The sequence below is a fragment of the Crocodylus siamensis genome, chromosome 3 (genome assembly GCF_052110815.1).
Source record: "Crocodylus siamensis isolate JL-2025a chromosome 3, ASM5211081v1, whole genome shotgun sequence".
Lineage (NCBI taxonomy): Eukaryota > Metazoa > Chordata > Crocodylia > Crocodylidae > Crocodylus > Crocodylus siamensis.
Window position 1 is genome coordinate 131,037,272 of NC_143397.1, and position 27,747 is coordinate 131,065,018.

At 42.5% G+C, this 27,747-nt stretch overlaps 1 protein-coding gene across 4 annotated transcripts; it reads left to right on the forward strand.

The window, feature by feature from the left end:
• Nucleotides 1-9,594: 9,594 nt before the first annotated feature.
• TMEM170B (transmembrane protein 170B) lies at nucleotides 9,595-18,187 on the forward strand. Of its 4 annotated transcripts, none has more exons than XM_090039201.1 (3): nucleotides 9,595-9,808; nucleotides 12,435-12,605; nucleotides 17,383-18,187. In XM_090039201.1, the coding sequence occupies exons 2-3, from the start codon at nucleotides 12,437-12,439 to the stop codon at nucleotides 17,511-17,513; spliced, it is 300 nt and encodes a 99-aa protein (XP_089895327.1). In that variant the 5' UTR covers nucleotides 9,595-9,808; nucleotides 12,435-12,436; the 3' UTR covers nucleotides 17,514-18,187. The 4 variants fall into 4 exon arrangements, 2 of the variants coding, with proteins under 2 accessions (XP_089895327.1, XP_089895328.1); XM_090039202.1 differs by having other exon boundaries at nucleotides 9,595-9,778; XR_016441336.1 differs by lacking the exon at nucleotides 12,435-12,605 and having other exon boundaries at nucleotides 17,383-17,521.
• The last annotated feature ends 9,560 nt before the right edge of the window (nucleotides 18,188-27,747 follow it).

The window sequence follows — 27,747 nt, forward strand, 5'->3', positions numbered from 1 at the left end:
GCTCACCTGGAAGTTGGCCTGTTTACTGCTTCTTAGCCTCAAATGGTTCCTTTTTCCCTGGTTCCTCACACCAAGGTAAAAGGCTCTCCCCTCAAAGGGAAGTGGGAGATGGAGAAGGGTGGGGCCGCAGAAGATGACCTGGGAACTGACCAGTGAAACTGCCTGCAAACTGTTTGTCTCTTCACCAATACACTATACTCTGTGACCACAGAGGACAGGATAAGAATTAACAGTCTTAGATTGCAACAAGGGAAAGTTAAGTTGGATAACAGGAAGAACTTTCTAATTTGAGGAAGGTAAAGTAAGGAAACAGAGTATGCAGAAAGGGGGTAGAATCTCCTTCCTTAGAATGTCTAAGAACAAGCTGGAAAATCTTTTCTGGAAAGGCTTAGACAGAGCTGATCCTGAGGTTCCTTAAGCCCTTTAATTCTATGATTCATTTGGGAGGCTTCCACTGAAGGAAATTATTTTATTGGTGGAGATTTGAAATATATCACTCCTCTTTTTTTTTTTTTTTTCATTATATGGCCCCCAGTCAGAAGGGCAATCTTAAAAATGGTCATCTGTTAGGTTTTCTCTGCCAGTGTTTCCATACATAAAGAAGATAAACACATCAATCTGCACAGGATAGAATATTGTAGATAAAAAATAATCCTTGATGACTTCCATCTCAGTGCTCATGATGAGAAATGAAATGCTTCACTTTCAGTTAGGAGATGAAAGAAAACAAGAATGTCCTTCAATTGTATAGTAATCCCAAAATTTTGCACAGTTCTAGGTATTAGCATTATAGTTATGGATGCAGGCTCCAAATTGGAACTTCTTAGATCTGTCCCCTGGAAGAGGCAGTGGACAGGTCAGTCTGGATAAGTCCTATATAAATGCACTTCCCCTGAGCCTCTGTTCTAGCACTGTAAGATACAAAATAGTGGACTTGATGGACCTGTGGTGTGACCCAGTATGGCATCTGTTATGTTATATTCTTATTTGGATGGTGTACAATATGTAAAGCCTGGGGGAGTTGTACCTTCTAGTCTGTTCACTCCTATGGCTAGAGATTTGGTTTGTTTAAATACCACCCATGAAGTTTCTACACTCTGCATACAACCTTCTAGTGAAATGGAACAGGAAGTACTGACAAAAAGGGAAAACATACAAGGGGGTGGAAAAGTATCCAACTCTAATAGTACTGCAGTTGCACCATAATTATTAAAAGTCACTCCTCACTGGTACCAATGTAATCGCATCTTGAAAGCAGTGCTCGCCGTCAACACTTTGGCAGCCATAGCATTATGGTACCAGCTTTTGCATTAAATTGGCAGTCTAGGCAAGTGTTATCATGGCTGTAAGTTCTGCTGATCTTTCCTCTTTAAGGTTACAAAACTCACCTGTTATTTCCAGGCTTTTGGGGAAAGGAGCAGCTGGAGACAACAGATTTGTGTTAATATGGACATTATTACAGCCACACAGAGCTCTCAAATGTGATGTTCTTTTGATTCTTTTAATGTAGCCTGGGGGAGAAGTCCGCTTTTGTGAGTTTTCAATGTGTACTGCCTATTTCTGTGATTTTGAATGAGTGCAGAAGCTAATGGTAGATATAAAGTACAGTCAAAATAAATAAACCAGCAATTGCTTGCATAGCACAATTAGTCATGCTTTATTTAAAGGGTGGCATGTGGACGATGCCTGCTCAGCTCCTGAACAAGCTGACAACCTTTCACCCATGTTTTAACTTTTACCTCATTCATGTTTAAAGAAACCGATCAGCTGCCCCCATTGAAGGCCCAGGACTATGAAGAGCTGCTCCCCAGTGTTGAGGGATCCCTTGCAACTCAAATCAATTAGGTTTTGCTATTGGTCTTAGTGTAAAGACACACATGAGCACTGGAGTATGGGCACAGTGAATGGCATAACCAGGGTGGGAGCCAGAGTGCTAACTGCCCCAGGCACTGACTTCAGGACAGGGTGAAAAAAGGGCCATGGGTGCCCAACTGCCTCCCTGCATGGCTGCATACAGCCATGATGCAACCAGCAGACCTGTAGCATAGGGATTCCCAGCATGTGTAGACATGGGGGCCTCACTGAGGCAGCAGTGGCAGCAGCTGCTGGCTGCAGAAAGGGTGACTGCATGGTGCAGGCCAGATTTCAGAATGGCACAGGGGATGTGAGTGTGGTGGGTGGGCAGACACTGGAAGAGGCTGGTGAACGGGCACAGAGATGTGGGAAACTTTGTTCTGACTTGGCCTTTGCCTCCCCTCACCCATTCTTCCTCTTCCCCCCACCATCACAGCAACAGCTCCCCAGTGGCAGCACCACCAGAGGTGCCATGCTTCAGGAGACCAGGGAGCCATCACCCCTTCCCCACCTCCCATCCTAGAGGCACATCTCTAATGGGCTTGCACAGACTCACGTGTCTCCCTTCTCCCACAAGGAGTGGGGTCAGCAGCCCGTTCTTTCCCCTTGCCCAAAGGCAGCTGACTGTACACTGGCTGCTCATGCATGCACAAAGAGGGGCAGGATGGCTGTTGCTCTAGACATGTGTGTGCATCACGGATGCCTCCCCACCACGCCTCACGACAGGTGATGCCGCGAGCTGGGGCAATGGAGAGGAGGTTCCATCACTGCTATTGCAGTGCCCGGCCGGTGACAGAAATGGCCCCGCTAGCCTGGTGCCAGTCATACAGCAGTGGCTCTGCACAGCTCTATGCCCGCTACCCACATGGGGGGTCAGGCTAGACCTGGGTGGAGTGTGTGCCCCATTGTTCTATCCCAGCCCGTCCCTTCAGCACCCCAATAGCCAGGCCTGGCACAGTTGCCTGAGCCTGGTCATGTGGAGGAAGGTGGAACCAAGCCCAACCTCAGGGGTTCCCCTCCCAGCCCTCCAAGCTGTGGTGGGAGCACCCATCACCCACTTTTTCATTGCCATTGGCAGCAGTAGGGGAAGTGGAGATTCCCTTAGAGCACAGCCTAGATACCTGGGGTGCACCTGTTTTCTATATTAGAACTCGGGACATGCCTGGCTGGCCAGTTTGGCCACCCCATCAGGCCTTATGTTTCCACCACTCTAGTGGTACACTAGTGTGCACCATGGCACGCCCTTTGGGAATCACGGAGTTAGACATTGTAGTAAGGTAGTTATAGGCAAACATTTTCTCATATTTCTAAGGCTAGAAACGTACCTTGCATTTGTCCCTGATGACTTGTTATGCCTGTGTTGGTCTCAAAACAGAAATGTCCCAAGATTGGTGTGTAGGCACATAGCCCTCCTGCACATAGCCCTTTTAATTAGGGTTTAGCGAGCAGTTGAATGCACTGTTGCTGTTCTGTCATTGATTTGAGGGTGGAGTCCCAAAGCAACTTTTCTCATGTGCTTTGTGACCTCCCAGGACAAATGTAACACTTTTTATCCAGTGAACTGTTTTTAGGGTATGGCCCTGGGGAAACAGGCATGAATGGCTGAACTTTGTCCTGAGATCAGATGGTTTTTCCTAGGTCAACTGTAACATCTGTTTATAGCCTAACAGAAACATCTTCATTCCTTCATAGGAGTGCTACTGATGCTTCTGTTGGGGCAAAGAGAGAATACTAAATGTGTCTCCTGTACTATGAAGAATGAATTATGCAGTATTGGTACTCAGCTTTTGAGAGAATTGTCTCATTCTTTTTCATCACTGCTTTCCCACTGATGTAGCTGTAGGTTTCAGTGGCCCTATGCTGTTTGTCCTCTAAATTGCAGCAGATGTGGTGCTAGAGGGGTGGGTCAGAGGCTGTTTGACTCAATTAATGAACTTGTGTCAAGACTGCTTGTCAAGATTTGGAAGCCTGGGAACATACAAACATAACTATTGAAATGGTGAACTGTTTGTTTAAATAATATTATATTCTGTCATCTGCTTTCCTTGAAAAGTAACGGACCTTTCTCTAACAGACTTTTTTGCCAGGGCAGCACTCAGTGAAGAAGAGTCCTAGGCAAGTTAATTACTGAGTTAATTAGTCTGTAGTAAATCAGGAAAGTGTCACTGCTTGTTTGAAATTTAGCAGAGGGAATGATAAGTAATTCTTACAGCTGGAGCTTTCTTTGCTTTAATGAGTAAGAGGGAAATAAAGAATTAGGTATTCCAATACAAGTCTATTACTATTTTTCTAACTTTCTCATAAGTAAAAACTTCTTTGGGGGTATATGTATGGAAAAGAACTCAAAGAAGTGTATTTATTTCTTGTATGTGGTTTCAGCATATTGTTTCAACCATCTTAAGGTGATGTTATCGCCAGCTTGTAGGCCACCAAGTAGTATTGTAAATGGACATGAGTCAATGATGTGGGACATAGTTTGAACTTGTCCATGAGGGCACTTGTCACAGCAGAGCTGGCCGCAAACCCTGCCCCCACCCCATTCCCCTGGGGTGCTCCATTGCCACACCAGTCTGAATTCAGCAGCCAGGCCTGCACTGACCCTGTCCAGTTCAAAAGAGCTGAGAAGTGCCTCAAAACAGTGTAGCCAGTTAAATTCTGTTTGACTGACTAGGTTCAGAGATGATGTGGTGATTGATTGGTGCCTGTGCTGACCATTCTTTGTGCCACTGAGGAAGCAAGGAAAAGTCAAAGGGTTTTGAAAGGGTGGCTCATATTGGGCATCTTGAAGGGAGCCAAGCTATTGGTGGGTGGAATATGTCTCAGTGCACTGGCGGTGTAGGACTGCCCCAGAGCCTGGCTAGTAAATTTACGAAATAGAGCATCTGGGGCAAAGCACTGACATCCTCATTGTGCCTCTTGCAAGTAGTCAAACCCTCGATGAAACTAGTGATGCTACCAGCGGACAACTGTCAGATCCCAGTCAATCAGCTATAAATATCCAAAGAAATGTACAGTCATGAATTACCTTCAAAGCCACCCTATGGCTTTGCATAGGTGACTGGTGACTTTTGAGTCTGGGGGGGCACATTTTTGGGGCAGGCCCAGGGCAGGTCAAAAGCCCCATATCCACTCCTATACTTTTGTGACAATAAATAGAGTAACAACATCATATCAAAGCATTCACATAAGTCATCCTATCTGCCTGGGGAAAAGATTTGTGTGTTGGGCCAGGTGAACGCAGGTGGCCCCCTGGCTCTCCCTGACTACTTTGCTGTTGATGCTAGGGGTGGGCCATTGGTCCACTAACAGGAACCCTGACCCCCCGGCAGCTGGACCACAGGGTCCTGGCTATGCTTGTAGAGTCACATTAATAAATCAAATTCAAGCCAAACTGAATAAAGAGCACATACTTAGCTTCATGCCATGGAAAGCTCTGTTGAGACCTTCATTTTCACCATAGGCAGTGGGCAAATTCCCTAGGAATCACAGGGAAAACAAACAAAAAATCACAGGTATGTTCAGGAACATCGCACAAGCCAAACCAAATAAAGAATGTGTACTTAGCATTGTGCCCTGGGAAGCTCTGTTGAGACCTTCCTTCTTCTCTTCATACTCTTCATCTTCATCACTGGTCTCAGGGCCCAGCCCCACACACTATGGCCTAGTGCCTCCCCACACACACGCACACGCACGGCTGCAGCCTGGGCCCTACCAGGCCCCCCACACCGCCAGCCTGTGCAGCCCAAAAGCTCCCTCCAGAGTCAGAGGGGCCTGGCCCCACACGCCATGGCCCATGGTCCAGAGGGGCCTGGCCCACATGGCCCCGTATGGCCCAAAAGTTCTTCGGGGCCTGGCCCCACACAGTGTGGCCCAGTGCCCTGCCCCCCGCCCCCAACATGCTGCTGCCTGCACAGCAAAAAAACTGCTTCAGGGCTGGGTGGGGTGTGGGGAGAGGGCACAACACACCACTACCCTCACCCTGCCCCCCTCTCTGGGCCACCCCCCCTCAAGAGCCCCAGACTCACCTTTCTCCAGAACAGCACCTCTGCTGGGGATTGGAGTATGCTCTACAGGTAGGAAAGGGGAGGTAGGGGCCACATGGAGCGGGGAGGCTGGGCAGCACTCTGGTTGGCTAGACTCAGAGGAGACACATGCTGCCCCCATGTCTCCCTTGTGCGTCACCTATGTGGCTTTGAGTTTGAGAATCAAACTTGTTTAGATACTTGAGTGGGCTAAGCATGGGTGTACAGCATACGCCACCTGTAGACCCTCAGCCTACAGATTGAAAAGATTGGCTCCTATGTTCACAATATTGTATAACAGTGAACCTTAGTTGTGTTATGGAGAGGAGAGGGCCAGGTGAGGAAGGGTCCCCTTAGGACTAGACTTTCTGTAGCCTGAGGGAGAGGGTTGGCTCCCTGCAGATGGGGAAGCACCAACAACCCAGCCAGTGGGGTCAAGACACCAAATGGCCAGCAAAAAGCATCAAGCGGTGAGCAGGGGGAGCAAGCTGGCTGCTGCAGGTAAGGGTAGGAACCCTTCAAAGAGGTACAGTAGGCTCAGAGCAGGGCTCAACCTTCACCTCCCTTTTGTTTTACAAAGTCCAGCTGGCAGCTAGCTGGCTACAGAAACAAAACCAGGAAGGAAAGGCAGGAAATTGGTAGCACCTGGGCCAAGGAGGCAGGAAACCCGATCAGCTGATTGAGGAGGAGGGGTTAACTGGGATATAAACCCTTAAGGCAGAGGTAAGGGTGTTGGTTTCTGTAGTAGAGAAGGAGGGAGTCTAGGGGGGGAAGACAAAGATAAATACAAGCCTGATCAGATATACTATGGTCCAAGAAGAAGAACCTCTGATGATGGTAAAGGGATGAGTGAGTACATGGGAGCCCCTGAGAATGTTTTATGTCAACTCAGGAAGGATCCTGGGGAAGTGAGTGTACCCAGAGGATTGGGGACTATTATGTTGGCCCAGAAGAATCAGTACACACCAAGAGCCATTTATGTTGACCTGATAGAGGGTTTGCTTTTCCTCCCCCCCCCCACCCTCCTGCCCATTTGTCGGTAACATACAGCAGACTGAGGACTTGTGAGGGGAGGTACGGAGGGCACAGCAGAGTGCTCAGCACCCCACAAACTTTTACCATTATTTTTTTGTTGTTCCTGTTTTTCAAAAAAAACTTATTAAAAAAGCATTTCAGTACCAGCAATTGGCTTGGTAAAGCTACAAGTAAGAGAAAATGGTGTCCTAGAATAGAATGTACTGGGCAGCCATAAGTATAGAAGCAACACTGTCAACCTCATTCACAACATTATCAAGTTCTAAATATAAGCCAATTAAGTGAATTTATCTGCATTCTTCTGAAATATAGTTGTAGGTAATGAGTTGTAACTGGTGCCACATTACCTCTGATTATGCTTTTTGAATGTGTTCCTATTCTGCACCATGGATGCATGTGGAAATTCAGGACCTTTCAGCTGGTAGTGTCACCTGTGCCCTAACAATCTTCTTGTTTCCCATTCAAAGTCATAGTGGAGGTTGAAATGTGAGTTCTCCATCAGCTGCCATTCAGAACTTGAAACTGGGTTAGTGTACTGGTATAGCCATGATGATCTAGGGTAGGGAATATTCAAGAAAAATATTAGACAAACTGTCAGCTACAAAATGCCCTTCCTCAAGTCTGGGGAACAGGCAGATACAGCTAATCTAAGTACCCAGTAATAAAAAAGACTTCTATGGTTTACTGCCCTCTTTCCCTTCAAGTGACTATTTTATTTAAATAATGGATTGAAAAGTGATCTGTTTTTTGTTTGGTTGTCCCCCCCCCATGTAGTTTTAAGCTATATAGGCTTCTTTCTCAAGAAGGCTCTGTAGAAGAGATATTGTACTTCAAGCCCGATGTGCACACCTACTGTTTATGATTTAGGTGACTGATCACTAGTTAAGAGTAGAATGCACACATGTATGCACATACAACATATTTTTTCAAATATATTTTGCATCTTCTTTCTTAAAACTAGCAGGTAAAAAATAGAGAATGTATAGCATGTGAGAAAAATGGCCATGTCAATTAATCCTGCCACTAAATTTCTGGACCCCTGGATAGCCCCCAGTTAGATAATACTGTCTCGTGCATCAGATCAACCACATGCACCAGCCTAGTCCACAATCTAGCTGGACATGTGGCCCTGGACTCGGCGTATGGGTTCCAGCCTGGTACATGGCTCTAGAGCCAGCCCACGACCCCAGACTAGGCGCATGGGGACTGATCAGGCACAGTTCCGGAGCCCTGGAACCATCACTCAGGGTTTGACCCAGCATGTGGGCCTGGAGTCAGCATGCGGGGTCTAACCCAGCATGAGGTTCCAGATCTGGTGCATCAGTTCTGAACCATGTGGCTTCAGACCCAACTTGTGGTCCCAGACTTGGTGTGCACGGTCTGACCAAGCATGTGGCCCTGCAGCCAGTGTGTGGCCCTGGACATTGCATGCTGGGTTGGTTTGTGAGCCGCATCCAGCAGGCTTGGGAGCAGACTTGGCTCCCTAGCTGCTGCTACTCCGTTTTCACTTATCAGAAAAAGATAACCCCTTTTTTCCTTTAAGCTGCCTTTCCAAAACTCCTTGGGGGTGTGCCATCTACTTCTTTTGTGTGTGTATGTATGGACAGCTCTTGAAGAGAGTTTTATCTGTAGTAACTGCTGCTTTGTGATGCATTGAGTATATAGGTTCTATTATTTGCATTCTTTATCTGTAACTACAGAGTCCTTCTGTATGGGTAGTAAATTGTGAGATGGTTGGTATTATGCCTTGAAGTTGAAGGCACAAAAATAAAAGTGCATTGACGAGAGAAACTAGAGACCAAAAGCAAGGACATGAAGAGTGCAATGTGTGGATAATGTGCCTTAAAGAAACAGTTGCTGAAAGAGTAGTTAATTGTTTTTCTTCCAAAATTTATAAATGGCATCAATTCTTGCACCTTTATTCTTCAGTGTTATTGGCATGTTAGTAATATACTGCAGCAGGGGTTGGTAACCTGTACTCTGGGCTGGATCTGGCCTGTGGAGCTGGAGCCTTGGAAGCAGAGGTTTTGCCCACATCATGCCATGGCTGGATTCTTTCCTGTGCTGAAATACAGCTGGGCAGCAGGGACAAGAAGTAGTGGGGAGAAGCAGCAGTGGCCAGGTCCTAGTATCCAATCTTCTCTGCACCCAAGCTGGGCTGTAGCCACCCATCCCTAAAAAGTGTTGCTGACTGCTGCACTACATAGAGATAATACACAGCTCTAATTGGGATTACAGCATTTGGACGATTTATTCTTCACTTACAGGGATAGTATTTTTGGGAAAGCATTTCTTCCTTCCTCCTTGTTTAATTTTCATCATTTCTTTTTCTCTGAAATTCTCTGACAAGGATATTGGAACCCAGACCTATTTCAAAGAGAACTTGGCAGTTCTGATAATTGTCAAAATAACTTTCTGAATACAAAATAATGCAGCAGCTTTGTCAGCCTGAGAGGGTAGGCACAATACATGTGTAATATAATGTGTTGAGTGAAGTGGAAATGTGATATGAATGTGTAACAGAAGGGGAGCACCACTGGGGAGGTCTGCTGCCTGTAATTCTGGACTACAAATCCCAGAGGCTTCTGAAAGAAGGAAGAGGAAGTGATGAGCAATTCTGCTGTGATTCTGGACTGCAAATCCCAAAGATCTTGGAAGTAGGAAAGGGAAGTGACAACACAGTTCTGGGCTGTGCCAGGCATCTGGGGTTGGATGGAGAGAGGCAGGGCTGAGAATGAACGGTGGAGAGGGAAGCCTTTGCACAGCACAGATGATGAATTGCAAATTGATTGCATGTGACCCCCGACTTGGAGACCTGTACAGAGTGAATCTGGACTAAAGGCTGGTTCTTGGGGACACTTCCGGAGGTGGGGAGAAAAGAACTTTATGTGCTGAATGTATGTATTCCAGTGGGACTAACCACTACCTGTGACTAGCCCTTTTTAAGTGTATGTTGTTATATGGTGAATGTCTATTTACCTGTATTTGTCCCTCCCACAAGGCCCATTGGATTGTGACCTTTAATTCCTAGGACTTCCTATATAAAAGTGAGAGAACCCCTTGTTGGCTGTGGCAACCCTGCCTGACACTGCAGGAGTTTGCTACATATGTATACTTCGGAGTATTTTTACTTTACTCCTGGTAAAAGTGATGTGGATGTAGGCCATACAGCCTTACTCCAGTGTAAATAACTCTGTTCTGGTGCAAATATTTCTTGGAACAGTGGTTCTCAAACAGGGTGCTGTGGCACCCTGGGATGCCTTGTGATGCTTCAAGGGTGCCACACAGTGTTGGCACTGTTAAGTGAGTCAACATGATTCACAAGATAAACCCAGAGGGTGCGTCCCCACAAGTAAGAACACATTTCCCCGTGGACAAGTAGCAGCAGCACACCCTGCTACATGTGCTCTGGCATGTGGCACGTTGCCTTGGGTGGGGTAAGAGAGGCTGGGTGCTGGCCCCAGCAGCCTTACCTGTGGTCCTGGGGGCTTTTGGGAGCTGGGCCAGCAGCTCAAGCTCGGTTCTGGTTGGCCAGGTTCTGGTTTTGGGTAAAGGTTTTTTTCTCCATCAGGCTGGATGGGCAGTGCTTCAAGCTGTCTGCAGGCCAGATCCAGCTGATAGTCTTGATTGGGCATGGGGCAGTCTTGACAGGGCCCCATCCAGTCACATGGAGAGGGACATCCTGGCTCCACCTGGGCCCCAGGGAGGGGAGTAAAGGGTGGCCCAGCACCAACCAGCTGTGCAGGGTTTAAGATTTGGGCATTTGGCAGTGGGGGAGGATGGCCATATTTATTGCCACTGCTCCCCTGGTGTCAAAGTCTCCAATCCAGGGGGAGTGCCACAGGCTGGATATTTATGGCTCTGTAGGGCATATTTGGCCTGCAGGCCAGAGGTTGTACACCCCTGCTATAGCACATGCTCAACTGAACCCATTATAGACGAATGTGTGTAACATAGGAAAACCTTTTAATCTATTCAGAGCTTCCTTTTTAAAGAGACCAAGGGCCATGTACAATGATCTTAACACCTGTGTGCTTTACAGGATATTGGACCTATATCATGCAACAGGTTCCCTGACTTCTGCCATATGGACAGAGTTCTGTGACAAGATAGTAACAGTTTGGTTTGGGGGGGGGGGGGTTGTTTTGTTTTTTGGGTTGGGGGGGTTGTTTTTTTTAAAGTACTGGGTTTATTTGAAATCTGCTTCAATAAGTCTGTTTCAAACTGTGTTCACCTGACTGTCTAGTGTTTGTTTAGCTTTTTTTGGGCAATCTTTTATTAACTATTTTATTTTTCACAGACCACAGTGAAAATTAATGGATTTTTTTAAAAAAAAAAAGTCTAACTATGTTTGAGACGTTATGAGGGGAAAGCTATAGGATGACTGTAGTTGTTTGGGGTATCTGAGTACCTAACAAGTTAGCCATGTGATGGGTTGTGGTGTGGAAACCACTGCCCCTTACTACCAACGTGAAATTGAAGCGCAAAATTTTACCTTGCTGAAGGTTACAAAAAGTACAATAAATAGCCTAGAGACTGAAACCAAATCTTTGTAAGGCTACAAGATTTTTCTCATATCTGGTGAAAGTAAATCTGGCCACTAAGTTTATCAGATGCCTTTCCTCACTTCTTCTGTTGTAGCCCCACTCATTTTCTTCAGAGTGCTCTTAATTATTTTAAATGGCCCTTCTGGTTCTGTCTCGCTTTAGCACACACCTTCACTGGTCCTTCCTGCTTCTTTACTTTCGAAGTAGTAGTGGTGTATGTCTTGCATTTCAGAGGGAAACCTGCTTATATGCAACACTTATTGTGGAAACTTCTGTTGAAGTGATTACTGAATTACACTTGCCTATTACCGTTTTGGCCTAGTAACTTCTAAACTCATGTTCCTCCAAAATATGTTTGTATCAACAAACTGCAAGTAAATTGCGAGAATATAAGTCATTGGTACCTTGGGTTTTTAAAAAATATTACTTGCCAATCTCCTGAGAGATTCTTTGGGGCTAGTATGTTAGAGTGCTCCATTTTCTGGGTAGACAGGGTGATATCCTTGACTCTTGTTGTTTACATTTTGCTATTTAACTATTTCCTATCCTTTCACTTTTTGTAAAGGCCTCCTTTTTAAGTACCCTTATCAATACTGAATATAGCTGATAAGCTGATTTTTTTGTTTTTGTTTTGTTTTTTTCCCATGTAATAAATGAATAGGATTGTAGTAAATGCAATATATGGGCAAGGAAGTATGGTGAAACTTGTGTTCTGAAACTACTTAAGGAATGGGTAACTTGTTTCAGAGGTACCCTTCTTTGAATTTTTGGGACTGTTAGGGGTTGTTCTCTGTAAGTTGAATGCCAGGTAAATCCAACGTTTTAAGTCTATACCACTGTTTCCAGGCCAATTCTTTCTAAACCCTGAAACTTCTTTTTCCTATTATTATTTGAATATTGCAGTATTGCTAGATGTCTTGCATTTTAAAAAATTAGCTCATCAGAAACATTAACCCTTTGACTGCTTTCTTTTCAGAGATGTGGTACTGGGTTTTCCTGTGGGCTCTCTTCTCTTCTCTCTTTGTCCATGGTGCTGTAGCAGTGTTAATGTTTGTGATGCTGCAGAGGCATAGGCAGGGGAGACTAATCTCTGTCATTGTGGTCAGCATTGGATTTCTGGGTTCTGTAACTGGAGCAATGATAACTAGTAAGTCTGTCTTGTTTTTTACTCTTTTGAATCTTTATTTTCTTTAAACTGTGTTTCTTATCTATGCTGGTCTTATCTAACCTACATGAACAATTTTACCTTAATCATGCAATTTTTTTTCTATGAGAGTATCAGCTGAGTTGGTCTTCCCATTATGTAAAGATAAAGGCAGTATTATAGGACTTTCAGAGAAGCAGACAACTCTACAAGATTTCTAAAGATTAGAGGTTTGAGGAGATCTCAAAGAGAGGGTATTATTCTTTTCTGGAACTAGAGTAACTGCTGTCTGTTCCTCTGCTGTGGTGAGTGGTGTTGGAGACTAATAACACAGTTCCTCCACTATAGCCAAGTACTTTCCTCTCCATTTGGCTTGCCAGACAGACTCTTGCTGGTCTGGTTCAGCTGTCGAGATTTCAGACTTGTATTGCATCATTGCTAAGGGCTGAATTGGATGCTATCCAAGATAGCATCTAGTCGAACATTTTTTATTAGCAGGTATTGTTGTACTTGCTAGTCCTGGAAGGGTGCATCTACACATCGCCTTACGACAAAGTAGAAATGCACTAAATCGTCGTATAGTATGCTATGGCAACATGGCAAACACATGGGTCTACCATTTATCAGCAGCTATATCGCCGTAGTGGCGTGCTCCCCCAGTATAGCGTGCCACTACAGCGATGTAGCAATGAAATCTAACAGTGCATCACACGCATGGTGCAGTAACTACCTGTACAGTGCCATGTTTTAGTACTTCCAAAAGGAAGTATTTCCAAGTTGGTAGTACCAAAAGGAAGTACTAAAGTACAGCGCCATAGCAACATTGCCGTAGGGCAATATGTAAATGCTCCTGGAGATTTGAAAGTTACATGAAAGTCTGTAGTAAATTACAGAAGATTGTATGGTCATGGAATGGAGAAAACCTCTTAATTGCAACTGTGAGCCTGTCTCTCACTTGCTCACCTTCCCGGATTGCCAGGATAAAAGGGCATTTGTGAAATTTCTGTATTGTCAACTCTGACAGCTTACAAGTTTTCTAATAGAATTTGTAATACTTGTGGAGAAACTAAGAAATTGATTACGGAACAGGTGAATGTCAGCACATGTATCTGTTTTAATCTTGCCATAATGATCTTGTAACAGGAATTTTAACTCTTCTGTTGGCAACTTTTACCCATTGTATTTCTGCCTGTGGCAGCAGTGCTCCACCACACTGAGATGTTTTAAAAAAATATTTATGTTGAACAGGGGAGGTGGATGTCTTGTTAGTGGGCTGACCTGATGGGAGTTCTCAAGGTGTATTTACAGGTCTCCTCCTCCCCTACATCCTGTCCCATCATTCACTGTCTTGGTTCTTTTAGGCAGCAGGTTTCAACGCATAGGTTTTACCTGGGGTTTCCTTCTTTGCTGATCTCTTCGAATCTTTGCCTCAAACAGGTAAAAATGTGAGTCTTTGCTCAATTAAGTTCTAGATTAAATTATCTTAAATCACTTATCAGTAGACCTGATTGTCTGACTCAGGTTTTACATAGTCTCCATAACTATTCCATATTCTTCCCCAAACGGTTTCTAATTTTTATATAACTTAAATAATTCAGTCCAGACTTGCCATGAATTTGTCACTTATTCCTCCACCTTGTCCCGTTTCCATGAATCAATTTGGAGCCCAGCACGAGCTCACCTTCATTGCAGACTGGGATTACCTTCACTCTTGGTAGGTGGAGACTTCTCCTTTGCCAGGCTGGATGTGTCTAATTGGCAGCAGCCTCGGTATCAGCCCCTCACTCTTTCTGCAGTCAGTCTTTCCTCTCTGCTTTCCACTTCTCGTTCATGCTTCTGCATGATACACAAGGTAGTGATTTCCCCATTGCTTCCCTCTTTCCAGAAGGATCCCTAAACTGGGATTCTTCCCCTCTTTTTGAGGAACTCCAGAACGCTCTAGACCTGGGAATTGGCCCCAGCTGCATCTGCCTATGACGCATACAGCTTAACTCATTTGGTGCTGGACTGTAAGTTTTGGTGTTCTTTTGTATGTGGGGGTTTTTTTCGTGGTCCTGGAGCCCTCAGTAGCTGTGCTTCCTGGTTGGGTTCACCTTGCAGGGCAAGCATAGCAGGGTCCAGAATGGTGTTGAGTTAAAAAATGAAAGCTTTTTAACTTTGGTGTTTACAGTTGACCAGACCAAAATTGGTGAAATAAATGGGGGAAAAAAAAAATCAAACTACAAAACTTGGACAGTTTTGGAACCATAGTTGTTTTCCCTGAATCTCTCAACTTTCTAGAGCTTTTCAGTCTCTCCAAAGTTAGAACACTAGAACTTGAGACCATTTTTAGGGATGCTATTATTTGTTAAATATGAGTGCAGCAGGATATTCTTTCACTAAAATATCAGGGGAGAGGAGGAGGATTCTGTTTAAACAACCTTTCTCAGTTTAGGCCAGTCAACCAGGGTGCCATGAGATCCTTTTAAGGATGTCGCTGAATATTAGCACCATTGGGTATGCAAACACTTACATGTGATTCACAAGATTAAACCCTCAGACACTTTAAAAACTACTGAATGCATAATGTCAAAAATATTCTGACCTGTTGTGATCTTTTGAGTTTTTCTTGCAGCAATATTGCTCTACTATTGTGTTTTTATTACAGGAAAAAAAAAAAGTGAAAGGTTAAGAACTGGCATTTTCTGGGAAGGTGCCATGAATTTAAAGGTTGAGAACTACTGGTTTAGGCAGTAGATTGTCCAAGAATATTTGAGAGCAACATTGTCCAAGGCTGCTGACTGAAATAACACAAAACGAGTGATTTCAGGTGACGGCACAAAACAGCCTTTTCTGAGTAAGAAAATCTCTTTGAACTAATGAAACCCTACACACACAGGGCATCTACACAAGACACTAAATCTGCAGTAGATTAGTTCTACTGTGCATTAGCAGGTCATGGCAAAGTATTCTACACAAATATGTAGACACACCCACAAATTAACTCCAGCACCTCTTCATTTAGAACAGCTGTTGGCACCATAGCCTATGGGCCATATCCTGTTTGCAGATGTGGGACTTTAGTAGCTGGGAGGGTACCAGCTGCAGGTGCTTACCCCATGACACCATGGGGATGAATACTTGCTGTAGCAAAGTCCTACCATCTACCTACCTCTGACCCATGGTGGGTCATTTTAGCCTGCAGCTGAAAAAGGTTACCTACCCCTGATTTTAAAAGAATAGTGTGTTCTATAGCTCGGGGAGGGGGGATGGTTTTTTGGGAGGTGGCAAATTAATTATAATTTGGTCTATTTATTGTGATGTATGTGCCTCCTTGCATCTAAAATTGCTTTATTCCAGTTCATTTGGCAGATTATTTTATGATGCCTTGACCTGACAAAGGGCTAGTAACTCTTTTTCCATTTTAAAACTAAATGTTTTCCTTAACGTCAAATAATATCTATGTTTTTGCTGCTTACTGAAACCTGAACAGGTTCTCTACTGTGTGGTTTTTTTCCTGTGACTTTTTTTTTGGTTTAGATATTTAATTGTGATTTAAGTAACATTTTAAATTTCTGTATCAAGTATGTACCATTCCATGAACTCCCTTCCCCTCCCCCCCCCATACATTCTTCTAATAGTGAAAAAAGACTAGTTGTCCTTTTTGTTTTTTAAGGCATATATACTGTGGTACAGTACAATAAGATGGGATAATATGTACTGAATAATGTAAATGGGGCATCAAATAAACATTCATTGCTCTTTGCAGTGCCTTTGCAGACTAAATTGAATACATTTTTACACTGACTGTTACCTAACGGTAGTAAACATAACTGAGTTTCATTGCAAAAGATGATCTGATCTATCTGAAGGGGGAGACGGCATACACCAAATTATTAAGTACCTGTTTTAAAAGCTTAATCTCTGATGTAACAATGGAGGTCATTATTTCCTTCTGATCAGTGCAAATATGTCACATCTCTTTGAATAAAACATCACGGCTTTCATTCTGCTTATGAACTTCCTTTGCATAATGCATCATAGATGTGTGTGACAAATTTCACTGGCATTGAAAGATAGTGGGGAAGTTACCATTGCCACTACTGTTACTCTGCAGTCAAGTATTTTGGCTTGAGTTATGCGGTCTATATGTAGTATCAAAAGGCCAGGGTACTCTTGATGGAAAAACCCAAACACAGTAGGACAAGTCAGAATAATTCCTTATTATTCATCCCTATATTGAATATTCAAGTGGTATTCCTTTTCATATACTGTCCTTGGTCATGATGCAATGCTTTTTATTTTGTTTTAGTAACTTTGTATAGCTCTCATGGAGTCGTTAAGGTTTAACATTTGCCAGTATAGTTCTGTCTTGCCATACTATGAAAAAGGTCTAGGTAGATGGGTAGATAACTTTGTGTGTGTGTGTGCGTGCTTTGGCTGTTAAAGATTTAGACAACTTTTCAAGACCTCTTCAAAGTACCACAGAATGGACAAAGGTGTTAATAAAAAATAGTAATAATAATAAAAACCCAAGAACCCTTCTCCCTGATACTCTAACGTTCTTATAGGGGTTTTGCAACACTATATGTTGAGTATTTTGGGGTTTTTGAAAGGTGAGAATTTCTCAGTGTTTCAGACTAATGCAGTGTGCAGTTCATAAAAACTTTCTTGATGACCTCAGTTTTCTGTACTTACTTACTAGGCATAAATTTGCAATGTTAGAGGAATGATTTGGTAGTCCTTTGGAAATAATAGATCTTGGCTTTAACCTTGTTTTTGTTTTTCCTCATGACTTTAGGTGCTGCAGTAGCTGGAATTTACAGAGTAGCAGGGAAGAATATGGCTCCCTTGGAAGCGCTTGTGTTTGGAGTCGGACAGACAGTATTGACATTGATTATCTCGTTTTCAAGGATTCTTGCTACACTCTAAGACTTCTGTGAAAACTGGTTTCAGGAGCTGGTGGACTTGAATTAGTGCAAAAGGGATTGTGCGAGATACCTAGGGGTTCCACCCAGTGGGATGGGACTGCCCTATGCTGTCCAAACTGTTGTACTATTGCACTGCACCTTTTGTGCCTCAGTCACCAGGCAAGGTGCAATCAGTGTGTACGAACTTGAGGGGTAAAGCACCTTGAATAGCTGCCAATCGAGTTTAATATTTGATGAGATCATTCTTGACAGTGTTGTGATAAAATACTGGCACACTTCTGAAGAATTGGTACATATATATGTACCAAACTTTGTTTTGTTTTTTTTAACTGTTGATAGAGGGACTGTTTGAAATTCTAGTGACAAAACAAAGATGTGAACATATTTCATGTGAATTCAAGTCAATGAATAGGATGCTTGCTTGTTTTAACAGGATGCCAATGAGTGCTGAATGTTACCCCATTCAGCTTGTGAAGTAACTACTTGATTTTTAAACCTGTATATGAGCACTGCTAGGTGAGACTTGTGGACTTCAGGAGCTTTGTCAACAGCATTAATATGGTTAACACTATGCAAAAGATTTTTGATTGTGAAGCAATTCTGTCAGATTTTAATAGTTTTATTTCTATGTAGTTTGTATCTCAGTAGATTAAAAAAAATCAGTCGGTACCGACAGTATGTGGGCAATCTGTTGTTTACACACACAAACTTTAAATGATTCCTTTTACTTGTACGCTTATTTGATCTAAAATACAGGTGTTCGTCAAGCCTTCTCAAACAGCAGGTAGCTCTTTATCTGAGAGAGAAGATGTTTTTGTTTCTAGTGTGATCCTAAAAAGGTTACTAGTTGTAATTAAAAATCTCATTAAAGGAGATTTTTTAAATATTGAAATTCTTCCATCACGAAACATCTGATGTTTAAACATGGGCCTGATTTAAGCTGGGGAAGGCAAAATTAACTGACAAGTAGAAAATAACAAAGAATGTTGAAAGGAATAAAAAGAACTTGCAGTACATAATTTATGCCTGTATTCTGATGGACAAAAATAAGTGTGTTGGATAATCATGAATAGTGGATCATCAATATCAGAAGTGGGGCTATAATACATTTATTACCCCATTTCTGCTTGAGATGATTCAGTATCTGGTGCTTTCAGAATCTCAGCTTTCAGTAGATTTGTTCTGTGTACATTTCTGGTTTAAAAGGAACAATGGTGGTGTGCATGTAAATTCTTGCACATTAAATGTTTTGAACTGAAAAGACGTGTGAAAACCTATTTAAAAGAACAGTGAGTGAATGAGGAGGGAATCCTTCATATCCTGCTTCAGCTGGGTACCTTACAACAATTTGAATATTGATGCAATTGAGCAAGAAACAAAAGTATGTCGCCCCCCCCCCCCGCCCAAATTGCTGCTGTCAGGATGCCCAAGAAATTTTTTAGGCCTCCTGAAATAATAGTACCTGAAGCACTAATGAAGTACTAGTAAAATGTCACATAAAATGCCATCCTTCTGCACACTGAATAAACCTGGTTTTTGCCATTATTTTTTTTTCCACGTACTCAGCTTTACCATTGCTTTTTTATAAGTACACACAGTCCTCAGACTTATGACAACTGGTTCCTGAAAACCATGTCTTAAGTTGAAACGTTGTAACTTGGAACCAATTTTCTCATAAGAAACAAGGTTACAAATGGGGGGTTGGTTCCAGAACCAAGGCACAACACCCTATTTTCACCAAAAAAACCCCCAGAATTTTGTACTTGATCAATTATAGATGAGTAATAAAGCTACATTAATGTATTTATGTTTATAAATAGCAAGCATATTGATTTGCAAGGACTTCTCTGAGGTGACTCTGCTGGAATTTTTGAAGGGCTCTTGGCTGGAGTTTTCTCAGGAGTCCTGGCTGCAGGTTTTTCTGGAGTCTTGTCTGCTTTCTTAAAGAAAGTGTCCAAGGAAGTTTGGACAGATGTTCTCTAGGGAATTGAGCGACACGGCAAACTTATTTGCTGGTGGGGTGTCACACTGGATCAAGCGTTGTAAAGTTGAAACTGATGTCAGAAATTTGAAACGAGGTATTGATTTAGAAATGTTGTAAGTGCGAAACATCATAACTTGAAACGTCGTTAAGTCGAGGACTGCCTGTGTGCAGGCCTTTGATATTAATATTGTTGTTTTCTTAAAAAAAACTAAAACGTAAAACCACTTTAAGTTTTGGTTGTTTGGGAAATATATTGAGTTAAAGACTTTCCAAATGTAAGAGGGGAGAAGTTTAAAAAGTAATTGCACAAACCTTTGCAATGCAATGTTGAGGTTTTGTGGGTTTTGTTGTGTTTTTTATTTGTTTGTTTTTTCCTTTTGGAGCCTGTTTTAACATGCAAGGCAATGTGACTATTTTTTTTTTAGGTTGTGTGAGAATCTTAAGCCATTTTTCCTCCTGGTTATTTTTTTTTCTTCTTGCCTTTACACTTCTTGTTATAATTGGTATTTTAGTTGGCATAGGAGGTATTTTCCAGAACAAAATAAATGACTTCTCTCCATCTGTAGAAAGCAATTTTAAATTCCTCCCAGTTAACTGGAAAAAATATTTTCAGGTAACTGATTTACAGACATGAAACCTTTCGATTAATAAAATAACCGAAGGCATCATCTTTCTTAACTTCATGTGCCTTGCACCTACATTTTCAAGGGAAGGAATTTTTAAAAAGTCTTGCTGCCCCCTTTGTCTCTTCAATTTTTGCTGTTACTCGTGGTTTGGCTTACCTAATGTAATTGTTCAAGCAATAGAATTTCTACGTAGTGGGGGGAAAAGGCTTAAATCTAAAAGTTCCTTATCTGGACAAAAAAAGTGTCCTCGTCAAACACAATATTAGAACCAGTTTTTGAATGATCTTCAGCCCAAACATGTTTAAAAAAAATATTGAAATGGAATGGTCATCTTTGAAAATCTGGTGTGGGGTACTGAGTTCTAGTTAAGCTCTGTATAGCATTATAGCCTAGGAATGGTAGGCAGTCAGATCATTCAATATAATGTCCAGCTGATTTAAATGGATGTTGACAGGACAGAATTATATGCTTTGAGGGGTAAATTGTCTGAACTGTTTTCATAGAGGGTATTTCCAAAGGTGGTGACTAGTTTGTTTGCAAGCTTTTTAACTTGTAGCGTGTTAGAATTAAAATGCAGTATTAGAAGTAAAAGCAGTCTCAAGTGCCTTTTGCATTCAAAAGATGTAAACCACTTCTGCTCATTAAAGTTCTAGTCCAAGGACTGCTTCCAGGATTTGAATAGCTTAGTGTATTATCAAGAACAAGGGGCTGTAGTAAACATGTAACAAGTGTAGGTGGTGTTTTGATATTACCTTTAGTGAGAAGTGTTTTCTAGAATTAATAGACACAATCAGTCCAAACAAACCTTCAGAAAGGATAGATTTGCTTGGGATAGAGTTAATTTTTGGTGATATTGTACTACTGGTGAGTGTTTTGAGACAAAAACATCTGTTGTATGAATGGGACCAGCAACATGTCTGCATATTGGGATGCAGTGCCATGTAAAAATTGCTGAGCTAGCTCTGAGCAACTTGCTATACCTCTTAACAAGGCTGATTAGCCCATACTTTTTAACACTGATAATACTGCTTTCCTACCCAAGGCAGGTTGTTCAGAGCTAGATCAGGTTTTTCTGCATAGCCCTGCATTGCACCATATGGACAGATTGATTGGTTTGGTACTAACAGGGCACGTCTACGCACGATGTTAATGCAATAAACTCCGGTGCAGTTCGCACAGACATTTATTGCTCCCAGGCATAGCATATGCACGTGCACCTGGGACCACAGCACACTGAGCTGGGTCAGCCTGCCAGCTCAGAGCTGCTGCCCCCAGCTCATTGTGCTGCAGAGGGGCTGGCTGGGACACAAGGGTGCCACACTGTGGAGCTAGTCCCTCACTGTAGCACCCTCATACCCCAGTCAGCCCCGGTCACCATCTACATTTTGTGTTGCAGTAGAGTAAATAACTGCTGTAGAATAGTACTTGTGTTCGGCAGTAGTATCCTACAGCAGAGTTAGGCCAGAGTAAACTAATTTAATAATGCTCATGTACACAGTGGGTACATCTACACATGCAGATGCTGCTGGATGGGTTTACTCTAGCATAACTTACTCTTGAGTAAAATGTCTTTAACAGGCAGCTACACGTACCCATTTGGGAGCAGATTTGCTGTTCCTGGCAGCAGTCTATACCTGTCCCCTCCAGCCCTACGCTGGCCCCCTGCAGGAGCTGGGGGGAATTTGGGCTCCCCCCTGGGTACTAGCCCAGGGGCTGGCAGGGAGACGGCAGTCTCCTGGCAGGGGCTGGAAGATTTGCTTCCTGTTCCTGGGAGCTGCCTGCTGCCAGGATGGGCTCGGATGGCAGAGCCCAGGCCGGGACATTGTCCCCCTTGGGGCTGGCAGACTATCCCAGTTAGGGGCAGATCCCAACCAGCTCTAGGCTGGGGAGCAAGTTTTTCCTTCTATAGGAAGCTTCCTGCCCCAGCAACGGGGAGCTCCCTGCCCCTGCTCCATGATCACAGGGTAGGGACAGGGAGCTCTGCTGCTGGGCCAGAAGGACATTGTCCCTGCCTGGGCTCCCAAGGGGAGCAAATTTTGCGCTCGGTCAGCCATCTACACATGCTTTACTGCACAGTAATTACCTGGCAGTTAATTCACAACTTGCATTTGCAGGTAGCAAATTTGATTGAGTAGAGCAAATTACAGTGCAGCAAGGGTCTGTATATGTACACAGTAATTTGCTCTACTGCACAGCAAAGCATCCCATGTAGATCCACCCATGACGCTTTATTGCAGCTAATTAGGCAACTGCAGTAAGCATCTTATTTAGATGCACCCACAGTGTATGAGGGCACATTACTGAATATGCTAATTGATATGACAATTTCAGTTATTTATTGGTACTTCAAAAACTTAAACTCTGAGAAACCCACATTTTGCTGGGTATCAGCATGAAAAGAAAAAGAAAGATTAGAGATGGGTAGAACAGCTGTAATATATGAAGGAAATACTCCAAGTTGTTGTTGTTGTCAATTTGATGATGATCTTTGTGTTACTGGCCATAGCAGTTTTAATTACTTAAAGCAACAGGTAACAGTTTAATCAGATTTCATATGTGAGCACATGGACCAAAGAAGTGTCTTTATTAATACACCCATCTTTACCTGAAATATAGCTGTCCAATATTTTTAATGTCTGTTGTATTTGTATTAATCTGGAGGAAATGGTGTCCCTCCCTCAGTTTTTTGCTCTTGTCTTTTTTACTATGATCAGGTTTGTTTGAATTGTTTGTCTCTTTTTAGTGTATGTAGTACTATCTAGTATACAACTTTGGTAAGATCAAAACTTAATCAGTCCTTGTATTCATAAATGGTTCTGGCTTCTAATGCATGTGTATTTTGACATTTCATTTCATCATATCCTAATAAAGCATAATGTTATTGATGCATTAGCTTCATGGCATTGTACATGGTCCTCTTAAAATAACATGCCTAACTTTATAACGGGGTGATTTGGAAAGATACTTGAAAACTTCATGTTTGCAATGTGATAACATTCTAGGTTCTAGTTACAGACAGGTGAATAAATTGAAATGAAACACATTTCTTGAATCCCAAAATGTGTCAGATTTGGGAAGATTAAAAGATTCTGTTTGATTACTGGGCTGACTTGGAATTGGGAAATGATGAGAACCCATTATTGAGTACATTAGTCATGGGACATTATAGTAAGACTTGCAGCCTTATTTCAGACCAAGGCTCCTGAGAAGAGTAGCAATTCAGAATACTCATTCAAACTCTCATAGAGAGAACTAGTCTCCTGATTGAGGCACAGTTTTGTTTTTTGGTTTTTTTGTTGTTGTTTTTTTTTTTAGGGAGTAAGGATCTAGCTCCATCACTACTTCTACACACCATTTCTGCTGCTTCTTGTTGTTCAGTAACGTGGTTTAACTGCTGGATTTTTAGATGAATGGCTTGCTGTTTTTTCCTTTATTTCACGTATATAGCATTATTTCTAGAATAACAGCGCTTTGACATGAAATTTCAGTGCATTTAACCAACAAATCTTTTCTAGTTTTTTGTTGTCCTATATTTTTAGGAGCTTGGTTTCACTGCTTGATTGTAATAATCATAGAACATTTGAAACGCCCACATACTACTTCTCTCTCTGATTTTTGTCAAATCATCAAATAACTAAAGAAGTTAAAGATAGATAAGGCTGGGGAGGCGCTTTGGTAACATTGTCCCTTAGCACAGAGGCCTTAGTCTGTCTCTCTACATCCTTGTAATTCTGGGACTGGTGTTTTGACCACCATATTCTTCTTTAACCTTGCTTATAAGATGATAGGGAGGAGATGCGTTCTGCCTAGGACCTCCTTCTATCCCACTCAGTCTCCAGTTACCAATCTGAAAAAGAGCATCCTAGAATACTCAAAATTGGAATGGAAAGAAGAAAATAGGTGTAAAGGGCTTTCTTTGTTTGTTTTTACTTTTAAGGATACTGTCAAATTGAATCTTCTCAAACTGGTATTTTAAAAAAAATAGTTACTGATGGACATCCTCTAAATAAACTCTCCTTATTTTAAGATTGGAATTGTTTCTCTTCTTGCATGAAACTACCTTTGCTCTAGCAATGTTTGAAAAAAACAAAAAATAACTGACACCCCTTTCCATAAAAGCACAAATGTTAGGTCCCAGTGCTAAACAGTCAATTCTTCTATTCCAGTTGGGCAGTAACAGCCTGTGCTGTGCCATGTCAGCAGTGCACCATTATTTTTGGGCACCGCATCACTGTAGTAACATGCTAAAACTAGGGAGCACACTGCTACGGCAGTGTAGCTGTGGTGGCAGGTTTGTGCCCGCCAACGCTATGTTGCCATAGTGCATTGCTACAACAGCGTAGCATCTCGCATAGCGTAGATGCGCCCAATGAGACTCATCAAACCTGCAGTGCCATTTTACTTGTTCTTTGGAGTAACCTCCAAACACTGTAGACCCTCTTAGGAATTAATTAAATAATGAGTTTATGTAGACAAATAGTCTTACTGGAATAGAATCTTTTTTCCCTTGCAAATTGCTCATCTTTCAATTCCATGATACTGTATATTCAACTGAAAGTAGTATGAGCAAGTAGAGAAATGCTTTGTTTTATATGTGAGATTTAAATCCATAAAATTGCATGAATGTTAACAAGATTCCTTGTTCAGGATAAAAATGAATGGTTAACACTTACTCTTCAGGCTTATTTTGCAGATTGGGGGAACTAATGTAAAAGGCAAATTTAATGAACAGCAGCAGCTTCCAGGAATCTGGAAGTGCCTTATCTGAATTTTAAAAATGCCTTCATCAAACACGTACTATATTAGGACCATTTTTTGAATGATCTTTAGCCCAAGTACGAATTGGGTTTAAAAAACTTGAGGTAGGATGGCTGGGGCAACAGACCTACTGCTTCTGCCCAGGGTATGAAACTGCCTGCTATGCCTCTGAACAGCTTTTTCAATAAAGGGAGAAGTTCAAGTGAATAAATAACTATTGACTGATGTAGAAGTTCTTTTTAGTTGGCCATTTTAATTTGATTTTTTTTCCAATTATTTCAAACACTAATCTGTTTTCACGGGGCATAGTGATGACAACTTGAGCACCTAAAAAAAACAAAACGAAACAAAACAAAAAACTTTGACTGTAACTATTAGGTTGACCTTTTTATATCTATAGTAAAATTAAAACTACAGATAATGCATTGTCATTTGAATTTTTTAAAAATCTGTCTTGTCCACATCCTTAGGTGCATCATTGGCATATATTAAATCAAATTGTGGGTCCAGAAAATGTTTTCACTTAACGTTTTGCATGCACTATTTGCCACCCAGGTTTTCTAAATTGTGGGGCCAAACACAAGCGGCATAAATTTATCAGTTGAGTATCTCACCAAGTTTTGTTCTGAAGCTTCAGGATAGCAATGTAAGTGATAGTTTGGTGGCAATTTTAAAGCATACAAAAAATTCTCATATTCTGGAGAGGATAATACTGTATTGTAGAAAACTATTCATTTTAAGTTATAGCTGTTTGTGATGATTTAACTAATTTAAAAGATGACCGGACCTTCATGGCTGATGTCTTAACCGTCTGTCAATACTGTTGCTGTTGATCTTCAGTTTTAAAAGAACTTTTTATTTCCCAATTCGGGCACAAATTTTAGTATGTATGTAATAAAGTGTTGATGGTAAGTTTTGCATTTAACCTTCTGTACTGTAATTGCAGTTGTGATGTTGGTAATGTAATGCAGGTGTTTCTTCCTTTTTAGTTTCATTTTTAACTACATACATGTCTGGGGTTTTTTGTGATTCTATGTTTTTGTTTTTTTCAAAGGGTCAGGTTTCTTAGATGGAAGTAACTTTTTTCCCCTGTAGATTTTTAGTGCATCACTTTATCGATTTTTGAAGCATGGCTGTACAACTGGTATTGCTCTGTATAGTCTTAAAGCTCCTGGGATCTTTATACAGTATCATCTCTGTAATATAATGATACAAAGTATTTTGTAATGACCAATCTATGTATAGTAATTGAAAATGAACTAAGCCTATTAATCATTGTGCAGTTTTGTTTGATTTAAAAATTTGTTAAAAACTGTATTTTAATAAACTTTCTGTAACCTGTTCTATGCCCTTGTGTACCTTTTTTTTTTTCTCCTATGGAATAGCATGCTGGTTTGTTTTACAGTGAACAGTAAAATGGGATTACAGATTGCCTTGAGATGCAGGCAGTGTACACATTCAAATCATCCATGACAACTCCCCCAGGTTCATTGTTCTAAGAGGAAAAACTGGCCTGTACCAATGTTCAGACAGAAAAGCAATGCCTATTTCTTGTCTTGTACTGTCATGGACAAACCTAGGATTTCTTAAGGAGGGTATGGCACACTGCCTCTCAGACTGTGGCAGGCTATGGGGGCAAGGCATAGCTTGAGCCCCCAAGCCATCTGAAGGACACCAGGGAGCTGGGCAGGATCAGGCACAAACACAGGATCACTTTGTCCCTGCCTGACCTAGGCATGTGGGAAATCTCAGAGCCGCTTCTGCCCTGCTTATACTGGAGGCTTTGGGAAGTGGTGCAGGATACCACACGCGGCTAGGGACGGTAGCACCAGTGTACAGGATTCTCTTGCTCCCTGCCCACTTTTCCCCATACCCTGCCCTGGTGTCTCTTGTGGGCCAGGAGCAGGTGCTGGAAGGAGGAGCTTCTTGTGCCCCACCTCTACTACTCCCAGTCAAGCCTGGTGCCCCCCAAGCTGCAGCTCCCTCCAGCCTGCGGTTAGAACAGGGCTTGATACCTGCCTCAGTAGGGGATGGGTTCCTCTATCCAGTACTTGTTTTGGCTAGTGCATGTCATGGTGGGGAGCAGGTACAAGAAGAGGAAACCTGCCCACTTCACTGCTGCCAGTGTTCCTGGCAGAGCCTAGTACCCTGCACAGCTTCTCCCTGCAGCTGGAGTAGGGCAGGAGCAGCTTTGGGGTTCCCTTTGCTTCTGGGGCAGCCAGGGACAGTGGTGGCAGCTGCAGAATGGTGGTACAACTTCTTCTGCACCCTCCTACATAATCCCTTGTGTATTGCAGGAATTTTCAGCCCATGTGGCCCCATGGACCAAGGCTGAACCATGAGGCTTCCAGTGTGCCAGATGACCCACCTCTGGTGGCCTTGGGGTGTTTGCTGGAGCTGCTATGTTGGCTCTGCTAGCCCTGGAATCTAGGAGCTGAATGTCACTACCACTTACCTCCCTTTCCCCAGTCCTTTTTGTCCCTGCTGCCAATATAACTCATCAGTGACAACCACAGAACCCAGTGCAGTGGTGGTGGCAATGTTCACTCCCTGGGTTCCAGAGCTGAACCAATGCTGCAGCTCCATGCTGACAAACTGTGTGGGCTGAAATTTAACCATTTGCTGCATGAGGCCCATGGTCCCCAGGCCCCATTTGAACAGCTTGATCCACTGCATGCATCTCATTTCTCCCTTGTAACTGCAAAAGCACCCTTACTATAGATGGAAATATAGTGGCAAAGTTCAAGTATTCTCTTGATATAACTGCTCAAGCTAGTTTTTCATTCTTCTTGTTTTCTGTATGCCAATTCTAATATCAAAGTGACTGAGCAAATGAGGCTCATGGATGTAAAGGGCATGCATGTATA